Source organism: Bombina bombina, chromosome 6 (assembly GCF_027579735.1).
Source record: "Bombina bombina isolate aBomBom1 chromosome 6, aBomBom1.pri, whole genome shotgun sequence".
NCBI classification, from domain to species: domain Eukaryota; kingdom Metazoa; phylum Chordata; class Amphibia; order Anura; family Bombinatoridae; genus Bombina; species Bombina bombina.
This window is the reverse complement of record NC_069504.1, coordinates 261952708-261973748: the sequence shown is the minus strand read 5'-3', so window position 1 is coordinate 261973748 and position 21041 is coordinate 261952708. Positions and strand designations below refer to the sequence as shown.

The following is a 21041-nucleotide window of genomic DNA, read 5'->3' as shown; positions in this document are numbered from 1 at the left end:
AGGTAATGGAATAGGAGTATAAAGTTGTACTGTAAGGGGAGGCAGGAGATCCCTACGACCGAATTTACAGATAGCCCATGAAAAGATTTCCTTTTAAAGCAAAAACATGGTGTCATGAGGCAGTACTCCCTTCACAGCCCTCTGACAAGCACTGTACTCTGAGGGGAACCAGGCTTCCATATGCTCTGACGCGCCTTTCACTGAAGAAATCATAGCACATCATGCTTAACCACCCCCTAAGGAGGCAAAGATTTAAACTGGAATATGTGTGAGGTGGGCGGGGTATTTATAGGCTTTTGAGTTTGAGGAAACTTTGCCTCCTCCTGGTAGGAATGTGTATCCCATAAATAACAGCTTGTGGACTCTCACCACCTATATGAAAGAAAAGGGTCTTTCTTGAGCCTGAGGAAGCACTGCCGTCAAGGTCTTCATGCCAAATACTGGCTGTAAAAATGTACAACTTTAGACTGATCCATCTTGGCGAGTATGGTACCACTTGCATAATTATTCAACAGAAGCTCGTCATACCATACTAAGTAATCACGTGTATTAACTTATGTATAAAGGTTTTAAATAAATAACCTCCAATCTTGTGGCAATTGATTGCAATTAAAGGGATATAAAACCCAAAAAATGTATTTTGTGATTCTGACAGAGCATACCATTTTATTAAAAAAAAGTTTCCAATTTACTTCTATTATCAAATTTCCTTCAGTCCCATGATATCCTGTGTTGAAGAGATACCTAGGTAGGCATCTGGAGTATTACATGGCAGGAACTAGTGCTGCCATCTAGTGTTCTTGCAAATGGATAACATTCATGCAAAACGGCTGCCATATAGTGCTCCAGAAATGGGCTGGCTCCTAAGCATATACATCCTAAGGGGCAGTACAGTAATAAAAATCTATCATGCAAATGAACAGCACAACACAAAAACACATTAACCCTTTCCGGTCCTTTAAATGTTTCATTTGTGCGGCCGGCGGGTCTGATTTAATTTTCACTGCAATTTTTTTGAATTACATAGCTAAATAGCAAGTCACTGCTAGATGTCGCTATTTAGCTGTGAAATTCAAAATCGTCAAAGTCCGAATAAATCCGACATTTTAGCGCATGCGCTAAAACCCTTTGTCGGATATATTCCAACAAAGGACCGCAAAGGGTTAATATTTGACTTGCCTAATATATGATCAATTAAAGCTGCTTGTGTTTGTATTGAAACTTGCAGGGGATGCACGCTTGTTTACACGTAGAACTGAGACGTCCTCGCCTTATAGGCAGTACTTCTATAGCTGGTTTATTAAGTAAATACAAACCTCCATAAGACTAAAAGCAAAGAGTAAACCTTTATGAAGCCGTATAAATTGTTTTATTAAAAAAAAAAATGTAATACATTTTAAAAAAAATAGACTTGTTTTAGATATATCAAATTAAAAATATGCTTGCTTTGTTTTTACTGGTTTTACTTTCTGACACGCCATGGATTGCTGTAAAACATTGTATATAAGGAAAGGATTTTATAGGTTTCGCTGAAAACGTAACTTTAAAAAAATAAACAGTAGCTCAGTAAGACTTGCACATAATGCCATTAGCTGCCTTCATTAGAGCCTTCAAGAAAATAACGGGAACGACCTTGAGAATAAAATATTTTCTACACCGCAAACAATGTATAAATATTTAAAACTATTATTTTCTTTATTGGTTTCTTGATTGTGTTTATTATACATAATTGAGGTTTCATTGCTTGTTACACCTCTGTAGTTTCTTACAGGTCCTGTCTTAGTTGTTAATTACTTAGCTAATGGGTAGTTTTATGTTGTGTAACTTGGAATGAAGATCTAAACTGAAACTGATTCTAACAATCTCTGTGCAGAAACAAATGCAATCTCTCCAGACAATGATTTCTTCATTCATCTTGCAACAGTGTACGCCTCAAACCACGCAAACATGTACCAGGGTAATGCCTGTGGTTATAGCTTTGCAGGAGGCATCACCAATGGATATACATGGTACGCAGTGCAAGGTAAGCATTTTCAAAAGACAATTCACAATTATGTTGAGTTTTATGTTGAACCACTGTCCTGACGTATTCACTATACACTGTTTTAGTTTAACGTTGTTTCACTTTAAAGGGATATAAAACAGGTTGAGATCTGTGCATATCCTAAAGGGGCAAATTAATTAAAAATAGTTTGCATAAAAAAATGTTTAGAAATTGCTGGCAAGTATTTTAAAATAATTTTCAAAAATAAGCAAAATGAATTAGATAGCTAAGCTGCCTGGAGCAGCCAACTCCACCCCTCCTTATCAGAGTTTAGACACAGGCATTGTATTTCAACTGAGTTCACAGCTTTTAGGCATGCTCCAGCAGATATTCCCTATGCACTTTTGAATTCTACCAAAAAAAAACAATAGATATAAATACAGCCATAGAAAAAAATGTGTGGGGGGAGTTAGAGCTTTACAATTCAGAAACTAAAAAGAAAGGGTTAATGGCGAGGCACTGCAGTATAAATTTGCAGGTAAAGTAATTAAAGTACATGTTATTATATTTTGTCTCTATCACAACTTGATTTATGTCCCTTTAAAAAAGGCACGGAATATATTGTAATATTATTAAAAAATTGTAAACAATCAACATTCCCTGCAAAATGCGGTTATTGTACCAATAGGAAGCATGTTTATGGAAGAGCAAGAGAGAGAGAAGGAAACGTGTGTTTCAATTAGGGATCATTCTTAGAGTGTGCAACAAATAAGCACAGTGATCTGGACAAGCTTAAAAGTGATAGAACAGAAGGCAATTAATCAGTACTGCATGCAAACCTATGCAGTGCATATATATTGTCTGTAAGGGAATTTGTTTATCATTTAGATGGACTGTTGATAGTTTTTTTCTTCACTAATAAAGTTGGTGGCAGAGCCAATGATAAGCCATACTCCCTGCCCTGTTGTGCACACTGAAAGTTACTTCTTTTATAGAGGCTTGGAAAATGGTGGAACTTTGTCAATAAAACTGAACATTTTCTGCATCATTTTTAGATTAAAAAAAAAAAACCTGTTACAGTCAATACCCATGCACTGCACAGATTTATATGCACTGCTGATTAATTCTCTTCCTTAAAGGGACAGTGTGCACCAGAATTTTTATTGTTTCAAAAGATAGGTAATCCCTTTATTACCTTTTAAATTACTTTTTTATTGAAGTTAAAATCATAATACAACATAAATAGACTGAAACACAGTATGTATGGATACAGAAGAGAAACCTCACAATATAAACATTTGTTGAAAACATAAAATCGCTTCTATTATAACATAAAAAGATCCATGCATAAAAATACAAGAAAAAAAGATCTTAACCTCACTTTTCCAATTTTATACATTGAGACATTCTAAACGTATGAATAACTTCTATTATAACTTTCAAGAAATCAAAAGGTGCTGCATAATCATCTAGTGAGAGATGATGAAAAATAAAAAATTAAAATTCAATTAACTTACACTGAATTAGAACTCCAAATAGATCGGAGCAATCATAAAGGTAGCAATCAAGAAACTTATAGGAGTCTTTAAAAAAAAAATAAAGAAGAATAGAAGGGGGGGGGGGGCGGAGGAGCGGAGGGAAAAAAAAAAAAGAGGCCCATCTTGATATGAATTCTGTCACCTAACCCTCTCTGTTAGCCATAGCCTAGGTAGTACTCCAACTATAATCAAATTTAGAAATGGGACTGCATTCTGAAATGGCTCCAAGAAGCGAATCTGCAGCTCTGAAGTCCAAGAACTTATGAAACTTCCCCATTTTTTAAAGTAATTTTTATAATGTTTTTCTGAACCAGCCTTCAGGTTCTGCCTTTCAACAATCATCTGGGTTTTAATGACATTGATAAATTCCCTAATACTAGGGATTTCTCTTTGTCTCCATTTTTTAAAGAGCAGGCTACGTGCCACCAATATCGCAAGATTAGTGAGATGTCTAAAGCCAATATTGGCTGAGTTTTTTTTTTTTTTAAATATTTGATCTGCCTGCAACTCTATCTTACTCTGAAGATGGCAGTTCAGCCAATATTGAACCTTTGCCCAATACTGCCTGACTTTGGGACAACTCTTGATGCAATGCAGCAGATTTGCCCCTGCCTCTGTCCATTTGAAGCAGTTCCCTGCTTTGGACGCCGTCCATTTAGCCATTCTTGATGGAGTCAGGTAAAAATTGTTAATTATTTTGCACTGTGTCTCTCTCCAACTGGTACAAGAGGTTGCCTCAGCGGCGAGTTTGATGCTTTCAGTTATCTCCTCAGTTTGTAAACTGTCAAAATATTTAATAAATTTATCCTTAGCTTGGATAATATGTGTTTGCCCTTTAATCATTAAAATTTTCTGATACCACCAAGAGATTGAGCGTTTCCCTGCTTGGTAAAGCTTTAGGCCCGGAACTATCTGAGCCTGCCCCCATTCGATTGCCACTTCTCTATTGAGTTTTTCGATATAATGGCGTACCTGCAGATATGCATAAAAATTATTGGCTGGAAGATGGTATTGCTCTGCCAGGCTCTGAAAAGTTCGAGTCTGCCCGCCCCTATCATCTTTCAACTGGGCGAATTGACTCAGACCCTTCTCTCTCCATTCCAAAAACAGTCTGTAGTTAAGACCTGATGGAAAATCAACGCAGCCAATAATAGGTAAATACGCAGACACACGAAATTCCTGCCCAACTAGAGTACAGTATTGCTGCCACCCTTTAATGATGTTGGCAAATGTTAACATCACGCTTAAATTCTGTGGTAACTTCCTATAAGGGCAATGTAACATGGCTTGTGGACTAAAAGGCCTAATCAGCTCAGTGTCTAAATTATAATATGTTACATACTCTGATTTGGTAATCCAGTCTATTCCAAATTTTGCCAGAGCTGTTAGATTATAGTGCTTAATATTGGGGATAGAGACCCCTGCATATTGTTTTGAATTACTCATTTTATCGAGAGATATTCTTGGTCTCTTTTTCCCCCAAATAAAAGAGGTGCAATCTTTATTATATTTATCTATATCTTTCCTAGTAACAAATAGAGGAAGATTTTGTATCAGAAACAAAATTTTCGGGAATAAGATTGTTTTAATTATCATGCATCTAGCCGATATCAACAAATAATGTAGATTCCATTTGTTTAAATCATATTGGATTTTATCAAAAAGTTCACTATAATTTAATCAGTACCAATCACTAGGGTTCTTAGCAATCTTGATCCATAAGTAATTAATGACTTTAACTTCTCTGAAGATATGATTTATACTTTGCCTTGTTTTATTAACCCATAATAACTCCGATTTTTTAGAGTTAACTTTATACCCAGAAAAAGCGCTGAACTCTGTGATGATTTTAATGACTCATGGGATAGATTCTATGGTATTTTGCAGAAAAAGGAGTATATCGTCTGCATACAGAGATATGAGTAAACTCTCCCTGCCTATCTTAACTGGTTGTATTGTTTGTCTAATATAAACCGCCAGAGGCTCTAGGGCAAGATCAAATAGCAGCGGAGATAATGGGCAGCCTTGACGTGTTCCTTTTTCTAGAGTGATATGTTGCGTTAGTTCCCCGTTCACTAGGAGCTGCGATCTAGGTTTGTTGTAGACCACCCTCACCACCAGAAAAACCAAAATTTTCAAGAGAGGTTATGAGATGTTCCACTCAATAGAATCAAAGGCTTTTTCAGCATCTACGGTGATTAACGCTAGATCCTTGTTCATAATATTAAGACAATCCTTACTGCCCGGCTGACCAACCTGGTGAAAGTGGTCCAACACTGTTAAAACTCTTCTCATATTGCGGACAGAATTCCTGTTCGGGATAAAGCCCGCCTGATCTGTATGTATCAATTTACCTGCAACTCTTTTTAGTCTATCAGCTATGATTGACATAATAATTTTATAATCCTGGTTTAACAGGGAGATTGGGCGGTAGGCTGATAATTCGTCTGGGCTTTTCCCCTTCTTGTGTATGAGGGTAACAACTGAATCAGAGAAATAAGGGGACTTCAGAGCTTGTCTTAAAAAATAGTCATTGTATAGATTCTCTAGTGTGGCGCCTACTGTTTCTGATAACATTTTATAGAATTCGATTGAAAGGCCATCAGGGCCTGGGGCTTTGCCTGTTTTTATCCTTTGTATTACCTTAACTATCTCTGACTCTGTTATTGCTGCGTTAATTTGATTCAATTCCTCAAGAGATATACGAGGTAATTTGATTTTATCCCAAAATTGCGCCTTCGCACTCTCGTTTATTCCCTCACTAATATAGATGTTATGATAATATTTAAAGAATGCGTCTCTGATGTCTGTAGATTGGGTGATAATCTTATTCCAGTCTTTGATTGCTGATATAAAAATTTTCTTTTTCCGAAACTTTGTTATCTTTACCAGGTGTTTGGCAGAAACCCCCTGATACCCTTGATACATAGCCCTAGCCTTGAGATCCTCCCCTGCCCATTTTTCTCTAAAAAAATCCTCTCGTTCTGTTTTGGATAGTATATATTTGCTCCAGGTATCTTGATTCGGGGACTGAAGATATCTATTATATGCATTTCTGAGCTGATTAGCCAGCTGTACCTCTCTCGCTCTATATTTGCGCGTTAATTTGACCATGTATGCCTTGATTTCTCCTCACATAACTGCTTTCCCTGCCTCCCAAAAAAATTTTCTGGTTTATTTTTATATTCTGCATTCTGATCACAGTACTCTTGCCACTTTGATTTCAACCAATTTGAAAAATGGATATTTTGACTCATATAAGATGGGAAACGAAACGAGTTCCCTGGGCTTCTAATTTTTGTATCCGCCCAGACCTTAAGGTTAATAATAGCGTGGTCAGATAGAATAATATCAGCAATCTTGGTTTCCATCTCAAACCTAGCTACTTGTGCGCCTATCAAGAATAAATCAATACGCGAAAAACTCCTGTGGGTCTTAGACTCACAAGTATATACCCGATCATCCGGTTGTTGTGACCGCCAAATATCTTTCAGCTTTAATACTTTAACATAATTCCTAAAGAACTTGGCTTCTCGGTTATTCGACTGGCGACATCTAACTCTAGACCTATCCATCTCCGGATACAGAGTGAAGTTCATGTCCCCAGCTATAATCAGATTCTGATCCAGATATGGCAGAAGTTTCTGTTGAATCTTTTGCCAGAAATATTTCTCAAATTTATTGGGACTATATATGTTACAGAAAGTCCACCTTACACCCTCCATCTGGATCTGAAGGATTATAAACCTGCCCTGAGGATCGCATTCTTGCTTCAAAATTTTATATGTAAGCTTTCTATTTATAATATTGGCCACCCCACGCTTACGCTTATTGCAAGGTGTCGCTACAATTTCTGCAACCCAATTAACTTTCAGTTTCTCTATCTCGGGGCCCCTCAGATGCAGTTCCTGGAGAAAGATAATGTCTGGTTTCTCACCTTTCAATATTCTTAAAACATTCTTCCGTTTAATGTGGGAGGTTATCCCTCCCACATTCCACAAAACTAGACTTAAAGGTTCTGACATTTTAATCTTTTATCCAGCTAAAGCCCCACGATGGGAAAGAAGGAAAAAAAAAATTCCGATCCGCTCGGTCCCAATGTCCCCCCCCCCAACCCCTCATGTAACCTAGTGCTGCACTCAACACTCTAAATTTCTGTTCCATTGTCATTACTTAATTATAGTTATTAAACAGAGACTTATATCGACTCAAACCTCTATATTGTTCTCCTGGCAGAAATCTTTGGCTTCCTTAATCGAGTTTAACACAACTCTCCCATCCATACTTAACACAGTTATTTTGGCGGGATAGATCATTGCTGTTTTTAACCCTGCCTTAATTAACCCAGAACAGAATGGTGCCATTGCCCTCCTCTTGGAGGATGTTTCAGAGGAGAAATCCTGAAATAACAGGATTTTTTCCCCCTCAATTAATAATGTTTGTAATTTCCTATAATGCTGCATGATATTAATCTTATCCTGAAAGTTGAGGTACCTAATTAGCATCATCCTGGGGTGTATATTTCCTTCTGTGGGAGGCCTAGCACTACCTACCCTATGGGCTCGCTCTACTTGGAGTGCATCTCTATCCATCTGTATCCCTAGCAACTTAGGAAGCGTGTTAGCTGCGAATCTCAATAGGTCATCAAACTCTCTAGTTTCTGGGAGTCCCACAACCCGGATATTATTCCGGCAGGATCTATCCTCCAAATCTTCCACTTTTAGCAGAAGTGCCTTGATTTTATCTGTGTTCTCCACTATATTTGTGTCCTGAATATTTAACTTATCTTCCACCTCTGAAACCCTAGCCTCCACTTCTGAGATTCTGACTGAGAAAAGTCTTATTTCCTGTGATAAGTCTGCTATATCCTTCTTCACAAGCTCAAATTGAGGAAGTAGAAGTTCCGCTAACTGATTTATTGTCATTTGTGTGTCTTGATTTGTGCCTGGACTTTCTAAACTGATCTCAATTCCTGGTTTCTGACCTGTTTTCTGTTTTTTGTCTCTCTTTAGAGGCATGGCTGGGGATTTAATTTCTCTTGTTAAGTGTAGTCAGTCCACGGATCATCCATTACTTATGGAATATATCTCTTCCTAACAGGAAGCTGCAAGAGGATCACCCAGCAGAGCTGCTACATAGCTCCTCCCCTCACATGTCATATTCAGTCATTCTCTTGCAGCCTAACTAGATAGGTCGCTGTGAGAGGTCTGTGGTGTTTTTTAACTTAGTTTATTTCTACAATCAAAAGTTTGTTATTTTAAATGGCACTGGAGTGTGCTGTTTATTCTCAGGCAGCATTAGAAGAAGAATCTGCCTGCGTTTTCTATGATCTTAGCAGACGTAACTAAGATCCACTGGCTGTTCTCATCTGAGGAGTGAGGTAACTTCAGAGAAGGGGAATAGCATGCAGGGCCCCCCTGCAAATGAGGTATGTGCAGTAATTATTTTTATGAGGAATGGAATTGACTGAGAAAATACTGCTGATACCAATGTAAAGTAAGTTCAGCCTTAAATGCAGTGATAGCGACTGGTATTAGGCTGATGAGTGTGTGTACACTGAATGTATTTTTCTAAGGAATGGAATTGACTCTGAAAATACTGTTAATACTGAAATAATGTATGAGCCTTAACTGCAGTAAAAGCGACTGGTAGCAGGCTTATTAATAACAATTCATAACTTTTCAAATGTATGTTTAAAACGTTTACTGGCATGTTAATCGTTTTTTGTGAGGTACTTGGTGATAAAACTTATTGGGGCATGATTTTTACCACATGGCCATCTTTGTTTTCTGCATAGAAACAGTTTTCTGAGCTTCCCCACTGTTGTAATATGAGTGGGAGGGGCCTATTTTAGCGCTTTTTTGCGCAGTAAAAATTCAGTCACAATCTGTCTACTTCATCCTCCATGATCCAGATCGTCTCTAGAGAGCTCAGGGGTCTTCAAAATTCATTTTGAGGGAGGTAATCAGTCACAGCAGACCTGTGACAGTGTGTTTTGACTGTGAGAAAAACGTTAATTATTAAATTGTTAATCCGTTTTTGGGTATTAAGGGGTTAATCATCCATTTGCTGGTGGGTGCAATCCTTTGCTAACTTAATACATTTACTGTGAAAAATTGGTTGCTATAACTATTTTGGTTCATTGTTATTTCAACTGTGACAGCTTTTTGTGCTTCTTAAAGGCACAGTAGCGTTTTTTATATTGCTTGTAAATTTATTTAGAAAAGTATTTCCAAGCTTGCTAGTCTCATTGCTAGTCTGTTTAAACATGTCTGACACAGATGAATCTCTTTGTTCACTATGTTTAAAGGCCAATGTGGAGCCCAATAGAAATTTATGTACTAATTGCATTGATGCTACTTTAAATAAAAGTCAATCTTTACATGTAAAGAAATTATCACCAGACAACGAGGGGGAAGTTATGCCGACTCCCGCTCAGGAGGTGCGTGATTTTGTGGCGCCAAGTACATCAGGGAGGCCCTTACAAATCACTTTGCAAGACATGGCTACTGTTATGACAGAAGTATTATCTAAATTGGCAGAATTAAGAGGCAAGCGCGATAGCTCTGGGTTAAGGACAGAGCGCGCGGATGAGGTGAGAGCCATGTCAGATACTGCGTCACAGTTTGCAGAACATGAAGACGGAGAGCTTCATTCTGTGGGTGACGGATCTGATCCAGGGAGACTGGATTCAGAGATTTCTAATTTTAAATTTAAGCTTGAGAACCTCCGCATATTGCTAGGGGAGGTATTAGCGGCTCTGAATGATTGCAACACGGTTGCAATTCCAGAAAAATTATGTAGGTTGGATAGATACTATGCGGTACCGGTGTGTACTGACGTGTTTCCTATACCTAAAAGGCTTACAGAGATTATTAGCAAGGAGTGGGATAGACCTGGTGTGCCCTTTTCCCCTCCTCCCATATTTAGGAAAATGTTTCCTATAGACGCCACCACACGAGACTTATGGCAGACGGTCCCTAAGGTGGAGGGAGCAGTTTCTACTTTAGCTAAGCGTACCACTATCCCGGTGGAGGATAGTTGTGCCTTTTCAGATCCAATGGATAAGAAATTAGAGGGTTACCTTAAGAAAATGTTTGTTCAACAAGGTTTTATCTTACAGCCCCTTGCATGCATTGCGCCTGTCACTGCTGCGGCGGCATTCTGGTTTGAGTCTCTGGAAGAGGCCATTCGCACAGCTCCATTGGATGAAATTATGAACAAGCTTAAAGCACTTAAGCTAGCTAACGCATTTGTTTCTGATGCCGTCGTACATTTAACCAAACTTACGGCTAAGAACTCCGGATTCGCCATCCAAGCGCGCAGAGCGCTATGGCTTAAATCCTGGTCAGCAAGGGCAAGCAGGCCAAGAAACCTGCTGCTGCCCCCAAGACAGCATGAAGAGAGGGCCCCCTATCCGGAAACGGATCTAGTGGGGGGCAGACTTTCTCTCTTCGCCCAGGCTTGGGCAAGAGATGTCCAGGATCCCTGGGCGTTGGAGATCATATCTCAGGGATATCTCCTGGACTTCAAAACTTCTCCTCCACGAGGGAGATTTCATCTTTCAAGGTTATCAGCAAACCAAATAAAGAAAGAGGCGTTTCTACGCTGTGTACAAGACCTTTTACTAATGGGGGTGATCCACCCAATTCCGCGGACGGAACACGGGCAGGGATTCTATTCAAATCTATTTGTGGTTCCCAAGAAAGAGGGCCCCTTCAGACCAATCTTGGACTTAAAAATCCTAAACAAATTTCTAAGAGTTCCATCATTCAAAATGGAAACTATTCGAACCATCCTTCCCATGATCCAAGAGGGTCAGTACATGACCACAGTGGATTTAAAGGATGCCTACCTTCACATACCGATTCACAAGGATCATTATCGGTACCTAAGATTTGCTTTCCTAGACAGGCATTACCAGTTTGTAGCTCTTCCCTTCGGATTAGCTACGGCTCCAAGAATCTTTACAAAAGTTCTGGGCTCACTTCTGGCGGTACTAAGACTGCGAGGCATAGCGGTGACTCCGTACCTAGACGACATTCTGATACAAGCGTCAAGTTTTCAAACTGCCAAGTCTCATACAGAGATAGTTCTGGCATTTCTGAGGTCGCATGGGTGGAAGGTGAACGTGGAAAAGAGTTCTCTATTACCACTTACAAGAGTTCCCTTTCTAGGGACTCTTATAGATTCTGTAGAGATGAAAATTTACCTGACAGAGGCCAGGTTATCAAAACTTCTAAATGCTTGCCGTGTCCTTCATTCCATTCCACACCCGTCAGTAGCTCAGTGCATGGAAGTAATCGGCTTAATGGTAGCGGCAATGGACATAGTACCATTTGCGCGCCTGCATCTCAGACCGCTGCAATTGTGCATGCTAAGTCAGTGGAACGGGGATTACTCAGATTTGTCCCCCCTACTAAGTCTGGATCAAGAGACCAGAGATTCTCTTCTATGGTGGCTCTCTCGGCCACATCTGTCCAAGGGGATGACCTTTCGCAGGCCAGATTGGACGATTGTAACAGCAGACGCCAGCCTTCTAGGCTGGGGCGCAGTCTGGAACTCCCTGAAAGCTCAGGGATTATGGACTCAGGAGGAGAAACTCCTCCCAATAAATATTCTGGAATTAAGAGCAATATTCAATGCTCTCCTAGCTTGGCCTCAGTTAGCAACTCTGAGGTTCATCAGATTTCAGTCGGACAACATCACGACTGTGGCTTACATCAACCATCAAGGGGGAACCAGAAGTTCCCTAGCGATGTTGGAAGTCTCAAAGATAATTCGCTGGGCAGAGTCTCACTCTTGCTACCTGTCAGCGATTTACATCCCAGGCGTAGAGAACTGGGAGGCGGATTTTCTAAGTCGCCAGACTTTTCATCCGGGGGAGTGGGAACTTCATCCGGAGGTCTTTGCTCAACTGATTCTTCGTTGGGGCAAACCAGATCTGGATCTCATGGCGTCTCGCCAGAACGCCAAGCTTCCTTGTTACGGATCCAGGTCCAGGGACCCGGGAGCGGTGCTGATAGATGCTCTGACAGCCCCTTGGGTCTTCAACATGGCTTATGTGTTTCCACCATTCCCGATGCTTCCTCGTTTGATTGCCAAGATCAAACAGGAGAGAGCTTCTGTGATTCTGATAGCGCCTGCGTGGCCACGCAGGACCTGGTATGCAGACCTAGTGGACATGTCGTCCTGTCCACCGTGGTCTCTACCTCTGAGACAGGACCTTCTAATTCAGGGTCCTTTCAAACATCCAAATCTAATTTCTCTGAGGTTGACTGCATGGAGATTGAACGCTTGATTCTATCAAAGCGTGGCTTCTCGGAGTCGGTTATTGATACCTTAATACAGGCTAGGAAGCCTGTTACCAGAAAAATTTACCATAAGATATGGCGTAAATATTTATATTGGTGCGAATCCAAGAGTTACTCATGGAGTAAGGTTAGGATTCCTAGGATATTGTCCTTTCTACAAGAGGGTTTAGAAAAGGGCTTATCTGCTAGTTCGTTAAAGGGACAGATTTCTGCTCTGTCTATTCTTCTACACAAACGTCTGGCTGAAGTTCCAGACGTTCAGGCTTTAACTAGGATTAAGCCTGTGTTTAAGACTGTTGCTCCGCCGTGGAGCTTAAACTTAGTTCTTAATGTTCTTCAAGGCGTTCCATTTAAACTCCTTCATTCCATTGATATCAAGCTGTTATCCTGGAAGGTTTTGTTTTTGATGGCTATTTCCTCGGCTCGAAGAGTCTCTGAGTTATCTGCCTTACATTGTGATTCTCCTTATCTGATTTTTCATTCAGACAAGGTAGTTCTGCGTACTAAACCTGGGTTCTTACCTAAGGTAGTTACTAACAGGAATATCAATCAAGAGATTGTTGTTCCATCACTGTGTCCTAACCCTTCTTCAAAGAAGGAACGACTTTTGCATAATTTGGACGTAGACCGTGCCCTGAAGTTCTTTTGCAGGCAACTAAAGATTTTCGTCAAACTTCTTCCCTGTTTGTCGTTTACTCTGGACAGAGAAGAGGTCAAAAGGCTTCGGCTACCTCTCTCTCTTTTTGGCTTCGTAGCATAATACGTTTAGCCTATGAGACTGCTGGACAGCAGCCTCCTGCAAGGATTACAGCTCATTCTACTAGAGCTGTGGCTTCCACCTGGGCCTTTAAAACTGAGGCCTCTGTTGAACAGATTTGCAAGGCTGCGACTTGGTCTTCGCTTCACACCTTTTCAAAATTTTACAAATTTGACACTTTTGCTTCTTCGGAGGCTATTTTTGGGAGAAAGGTACTTCAGGCAGTGGTTCCTTCTGTTTAATGTTCCTGCCTTGTCCCTCCCTTCATCCGTGTACTTTAGCTTTGGTATTGGTATTCCATAAGTAATTGATGACCCGTGGACTGACTACACTTAACAAGAGAAAACATAATTTATGCTTACCTGATAAATTTATTTCTCTTGTAGTGTAGTCAGTCCACGGCCCGCCCTGTCTTTAAGGCAGACCTAAATTTTAATTAAACTCCAGGCACCACTGCACCCTATGGTTTCTCCTTTCTCGTCTGCTTTGGTCGAATGACTGAATATGACATGTGAGGGGAGGAGCTATGTAGCAGCTCTGCTGGGTGATCCTCTTGCAGCTTCCTGTTAGGAAGAGATATATTCCATAAGTAATGGATGACCCGTGGACTGACTACACTACAAGAGAAATAAATTTATCAGGTAAGCATAAATTATGTTTTTCTCTCTTGTCATATATTTGTCCATAGGTTTTAGGAATAGGAATTAAAGAAAAAATTCCTCTTAAAATTTTTAACTATCTACACTTATACCTAGGCCAGAAATAATCATACTTCTGTCTATAAGAATTGACTAGTGCAAACTATTTCCTATATTACTCTGTGCGGGAAACTATCACTACCTTACACAACCCTACTCTGCTTCCAAGATCAGACAGGCTCTGGTGTCTTCTAAAACTTATACGTCTATGCTAGTGATTTCCTTTATTTTAAGATTTAGACCATTAAGCATACACACAGCCCTGATGTAACGCTACATGCAATTTGTGTTTCTGTGTTTCTGTTTACCCTATTTTGATCCTGCTTTCCTTATGAAATGCTCAAACTTAAACCAGGGTCAGCTAAGCAGTAAAACCCTGTACTGACTAACCAGTCACCTCTATCTTAATGTACTAATTTGTCGTTGGCATACACCACTTTACTTATATATCTACATACATTCTAGGTTTAGACTTTGTAATAACTGAAACCTACATAGATCTAATCAGAAACCTTGCCACGAGGCTGTATATCGACAGATAGACCTCCCCTATATAATCGTGCTAATTCACACCTAGAATCCCCCTCTTTAATCTCAAAACAGATCAAAATCTATATTTAAACCTTACTGTGATTGTGACTTATCTGGGTCTCCAAAAAAAAGAAAAGAAAAAATAAACAAAAAGAAAAAATATCATATAGACCTGTAGTTTGTGCCACTGTGTTTGTGCTAGTTTTTTTTCTTTTTTTTTTTCTCCCTTCTTTCTCTTCCCCCTCCCTTCCTTCCGTAAACAACAAGATATATACAAAAGACAAAAGAGTGCAAAAAAGCAAACAAAAAAAAAAAAAGTGCCTCTGTGATTAGGTTAGCCAAAATACTATGGCGTTTAGAATTGTGTTGGTTACCTTATTTCAAAGCTGTGATATATATATATATATATATAAACAGGATTTAGGAGAGGCCTAGAATTATTGTCTCTATTCAAGAGCCTAAAATATGTACTTATATGCTCTCAACATTTACTAGTCCGGTAACATTTCTACATTGCAGTATGCAATGATACCTTTTATTGTACTAACCTAATACTTACAAGACAAGCTTTCCAGATTTTTCCTTTCTTCTTCAGGTATTACTTCAGACCTGAGAAAGAGAAGAAAACTCTCAAAAGCTTTTCTTTATAGTTTAAAGCAATTCCAGCAAACACCAGGGGCGCACTCCGATATACGGCGTAGTTTTCGGCGCAAGCGAGGGAACCCGCGCCGCCCGTAGTTTCACCTCGCACATCGGGGTATTACATATATGGCGCCGGCAGTTGCTAAAGTGCCGTAAGTCGGATAAACTAGCGATGTCCAGAAATGAGCGTAACTACAAATTTCTGGAGTCGCCAGTGACTTACGGCACTTTAGAAACTGCCTGCGCCTAAAAAAACGAACTAAAATATTAAATCTCCCGTAACTGTGTTAACACGCCTCCCAAAAATCAGCCCGATACATATACCCTCATATCCGCAATCCCCCCTCTCACTCCTAATAATAAATGTATTAACCCCTAGACCAACAACCCAACATACCTTTGTGACCCTATTTTTGTCTTTGGTCTAAAAACACACACACACACACCTCACACTCTTATACAACACACACCTCAGAATCATACTGCACACACACTACACAGACTTTAATACAGCACACACACAGCCTCATACTGCACACACACACCACACACTCACCCTCATACTACACACACACACCACATACTCACCCTCTTACTACACACATAACACATACTCACACTACACACATCACATACCTTTGTGACCCTATTTTTGTCTTTGGTCTAAAAACACACACACACACACCTCACACTCTTATACAACACACACCTCAGCCACATACTGCACACACACTACACACACTTTAATACAGCACACACACAGCCTCATACTGCACACACACACCATACACTCAGCCTCATACTGCACACACACCACACACTCAGCCTCATACTACACACACCACACACTCAGCCCATACTACACAAGCACCACACACTCACCCTCATACTAAACACACACCACACACTCACCCTCATACTAAACACACACCACACACTCACCCTCATACTACACACACACCACACACTCACCCTCATACTACACACATACCACACACTCACACTACACACATCACACACTTTAATACAGCACACACACAGCCTCATACTACACACACACACCACACACTCACACTACACACATCACACACTTTAATACAGCACATACTACACACATCACACAATCAGCCTCATACTGCACACACACACCACACACTCACCCTCTTACTACACACACCACACCACCCTCATACAACACACACACACCCTCATACAACACACACACACACCTTCATACAACACACACACACACCACTCACCCTCATATAACACACACACATCACACTCACCTTTATACAAGACACACACACCACACTCACCATCATACAACAGACACACACACACACACCACACTCACCCCTTATACAGCACTCACCAGACACCACCCTCATACTACACATATACCTCAGCACACACTCTCATTCAACACACACTGCAGTGCAACTCTAGCAGCTTCTTGTAAAAGTACAGCATGCCACCTATCATTCATGCCTTTGAAAACCATATCTCTGCAATATACAATGTGAAGCAGCACATAATGAAACCAGGGCAGCATTTCACTATTACTGTCAGAGTAAGACCTGCAACTGTATTACATGAACCACCCATGTATGTACCCTGCCATACACAACCTCCCCAAAAGTATGTGTGTATGTGTGTGTATATATATATATATATATATATATATATCACATAATATAAAATAATTTATTGTACTGACTTAATGCATGAGAATAGCTGCTGTGAGAAGTTCATAAAATAAAATTAATCTATACTATAATTGCGTTTGTAATGTCCGTCGGCAGTTGCGCAGGCATCCTCAATGTTGGTAGCGGGATTCTTTCACTACCCTGCCATTTTCGGAATCCACCGGGATTCAGCGAAGGCAAACTGAGCATTAGAAGAAAGAAGAAAAAACACCGCCCGCACAAAGTATAACAAAAAAAAACCTGAACCTCCCACACAAAGTATTAACACCTACACCGCAAACCCCCACATCGCAAAATAATAAAGTAATTAAGCCCTTAACCGTCAACCACCCACATCGCAATAAACCTAATTACCCTATTAACCCCTAAACCGCAAAAACCCCACATCGCAATAAACCTAATTACCCTATTAACCCATAAGCCGCAAACCCCCCAGATCACAATAAACTTAATTAACCTATTAACCCTATAAACCGAAAAAACCCCACATCGCAATAAACCTAATTAACCTATTAACCCCTTAAACCGCCAAAACCCACATTGATTTAAACAGCCAATAGGATTTCAGTAGCTCTCATCCTATCGGCTGATTTGAATTTGAAGAATCAAATCAGCCAATATGAATTAAAGGGACGCCATTTTTAATCGCGTACCTTGAATTCACTATTCAGTGTATGGCGGCGATCGGAAAAAGAGGATCCTCCACGCACCATGGCTCCGTGGTCGCCAGTCTTCAGTTCCGCTGTCCTGAATAAAGAAAGAAGAGGTCCCCGCTTGGAAGAAGATGTTGGCCTCTTGGAAGAGGACTTCACCGCATGGAAGAGGACCTTCTCTGCCGGACTCCAGGACCCGAGAGTATCTATTTGGGGCTTTAGTGTTAGTTTTTTTTAAAAAATGTTGTGTTTTTTTTTTTTTAGATTAGGGATGGGCAGCAAAAGAGCTGAATTCCCTTTTAAGGGCAATGCCCATACAAATGCCCTTTTAGGGCAATGGATAGTTTAGGTTTTTTAGTGTTAGGTTTTTTATTTTGGGGGGTTTGGTGTGATGGGGGGTTTTTACTGTAAGGGGGTCTTAGTATGTTTAATTCTTAAGAGAGCTGTTAAACTTAGGTAAATGCCCTACAAAAGGCCCTTTTAAGGGCTATTGATAGTTTATTTTTAGATTAGGGGGTGTTTTTATTTTGGGGAAGCATTTTTATTTTTATAGGGATTAGGTTTAAATTTTTATTATTATTTCCTGTAATATTAGATTTTTTATTTTCTGTAATTTTAGCTTAATTTAAATTTAGAATTAAAATTTGGGGGTTAGACTTAGGTTTATTTTTTATTTTTTATTTTTTTTTACATTAGGGATGGGCAGCAAAAGAGCTGAATGCGCTTTTAAGGGCAATGCCCATACAAATGTCCTTTTCATGGATATGGATAGTTTAGGTTTTTTAGTGTTAGGTTTATTTATTTTGGGGGGTTTGGTGTGTGGTGGGTTCTACTGTTAGGGGGACTTAGAATTTTTGGTAACTGCAAAAGAGATGTTTAACTTAGGGCAATGCCCTACAAAAAGCCATTTTAAGGGCTATTGGTAGTTTAGCATTAGATTAGGGGGTGTTTTTATTTGGGGGGGCTTTTTTATTTTCATAGGGATTGTTATACACTGTTTGTCACAGGTTCTTTGAACAAGTTCAGTAAGTAATACACAAAGCAAATGAAGGTGGGGGGGCTTAAAAACTGGCAGCAAAAAAAAGCTAACGTCTTACTTGTAGCTGAATACAGCCTTGGAATCCCCAGCCCCCCTGCACTTCACTGTCAGATAAACATTACACAGGCAGGAATGCAGCTGAAGCGTCCTGTTGCTGCTGGCTGAAACTTTAACATCCCAGCAATCTTATGTGGTTGAGTGCAGAAGCTAGATGTGCCCACTGTATACATAAACAAGAACTATTAGCAATGAGCAGGAAGGAGGGGGGATTATTATGCATAGGGACCCAAGCTGAGTTTAGAGTTAACGGAGGAGGAGCTGCTGCAACCATGTTGATAAATGAAAAGAAATTGGACACCAAAGGGTAAAAACAGATCACTGTCAGTAGTTGAAATTTACTAGTATAGGGCACAGTGCATCCTTCCTAGCATAGAGCGGTCCTCCTCCCGCTGTTTTCTACAGTTTAGTACAGGGATGAATAGTAAAAGCTTGTTCCTGCACACCAGAGGTGCCTCACCGCCTGATTGCTTTTGCAAAATTTAGAAATGCCACCTGCTGGAATTCCTCTGAACTGTCCCTTATGCACAAACCTTTTCAATGTTAACTACTAGAGGGAACGGCAAATTAAGTGCCCTTGTGCCTGGGGGGGGTGCAAACAGGGGGGCAATTAATAAATTGTGGGGGGGGTGGGGCAATTGCCCCCACCCTTGCCCCCTGAAGGATGCCTATGATAAGAGCCATGTTACATGATCCCTCCATTCTTGGACTCTAGTTACCTTGGAACTTTTCCATAATCTTGGGATCAGCTGCTTAGCACTGCTTGTCGTGATATACAACAATGTCAGCCTAAATTTAGATTTTAATTTGGGAGTTATATTGAATAGAAATACGAAGGGGTTATTCCCGAATTTAAAAGTAAGTATCTTTTCTATTTCTACTTGTATATCTTTCCAATATGGTGCTAGATTAGGGCAACTCCACCAGATGTGTGCTAGAGTGCCTTCATGTCCACAACCCCTCCAACATAGTTTATTAGTGTTTGGGAAGATATTTGACAATCTCTTGGGTGTTAAGTACCATCTGGAAAGTAATTTCATATTGGTTTCTGTTATATTCATAGAGGAAGGAGATTTTCTCATTTGTTGAAAAAATAATTGCCACTCTTTGGGTGTTATTGCTATCTGTAATTCCCATGTTTTAGTATAAGATGTCAGTTGTTGTGAATGTATAGCTAGAGGTAATTTGGAGGAAAGTGATAATCCTTTTTTTGAGGGGTCTGTTAAGTGGCATATTGTTTCGAAAGGGGTAAGTGGTCTGACAAAATTAACTTTATTTTTATTATGATGAATGAAATGTGAAAGTTGGAGATATTCGTACCAGTTATGACATATATACAACTGTTTATCAGAAAGTTCAGTTTTTGTCAACAATTTACCTTTGTCAAGAATCGAGTAAATCGGTATTAAAGTATGTATATTTATTTTATCTGTTTTAAGGATACAGTGTCCCAAAGGTGAATCTGTATTTGCTAATAGAGGGGTGAGTGGTGAAGGAATGGATGATAGGCCTTTCTTTTTAACCACTATTGAGTCCCAGGTATTAAATGTTTCTAAGACTAGGGTAGGGGGTTTAGGGTTTAATTTCCATAATGGTTTAGGTAGCCAACATTGGCTTCCCAGATGTTTATTGCCTGTTAAATTATGTTCTAGTGTCACCCATTCTTTATTGTCTGCGTGTTTGCACCAGTCTATTATTCTAGTCAACAGTGACGCTTGTTTATTTGTTTATAATATAGAAGATTTGGTACTCCCAAACCACCATTTTACCTATCTCTATTCATAATTTTATTAGAGACTTTTGGCATTTTATCTTGCCATTCAAATGGGTTCACTATATCTTGAAATTTATTTAAAAAAGAGTTTGTGAGTGGGATAGGGACAGTTTGAAATATATATAGTACCCGTGGTAGAAAGGACATTTTGAAAGCATGAATGCGGCCCAGCCAGGATAAATGTTTATTCCCCCAATTATTTATTTCAATTTGTAACTCTCTAAATAGTTTTAGATAGTTTAGTGTAAAGAGTTCTTCTTGGGTTTTTGCTATTTGAATTCCCAGATATTTCAGGGGATTTTTTTGAATGGACTGTATATACTTAAAAGTAAGATTTTTCTGTAT

The 21041-nt window shown here is 39.7% G+C and overlaps 1 protein-coding gene across 2 annotated transcripts in view; it reads left to right on the top strand.

The window, feature by feature from the left end:
* Nucleotides 1-21041, top strand: part of LOC128662831 (carboxypeptidase M) — a 281631-nt gene that overhangs the window by 198251 nt on the left and 62339 nt on the right. For both annotated transcript variants that reach the window (XM_053716817.1, XM_053716816.1), the window contains exon 6: nucleotides 1874-2023. In XM_053716817.1, the coding sequence (XP_053572792.1) occupies nucleotides 1874-2023 (150 nt within the window). The remainder of the gene's footprint in view (nucleotides 1-1873; nucleotides 2024-21041) is intronic.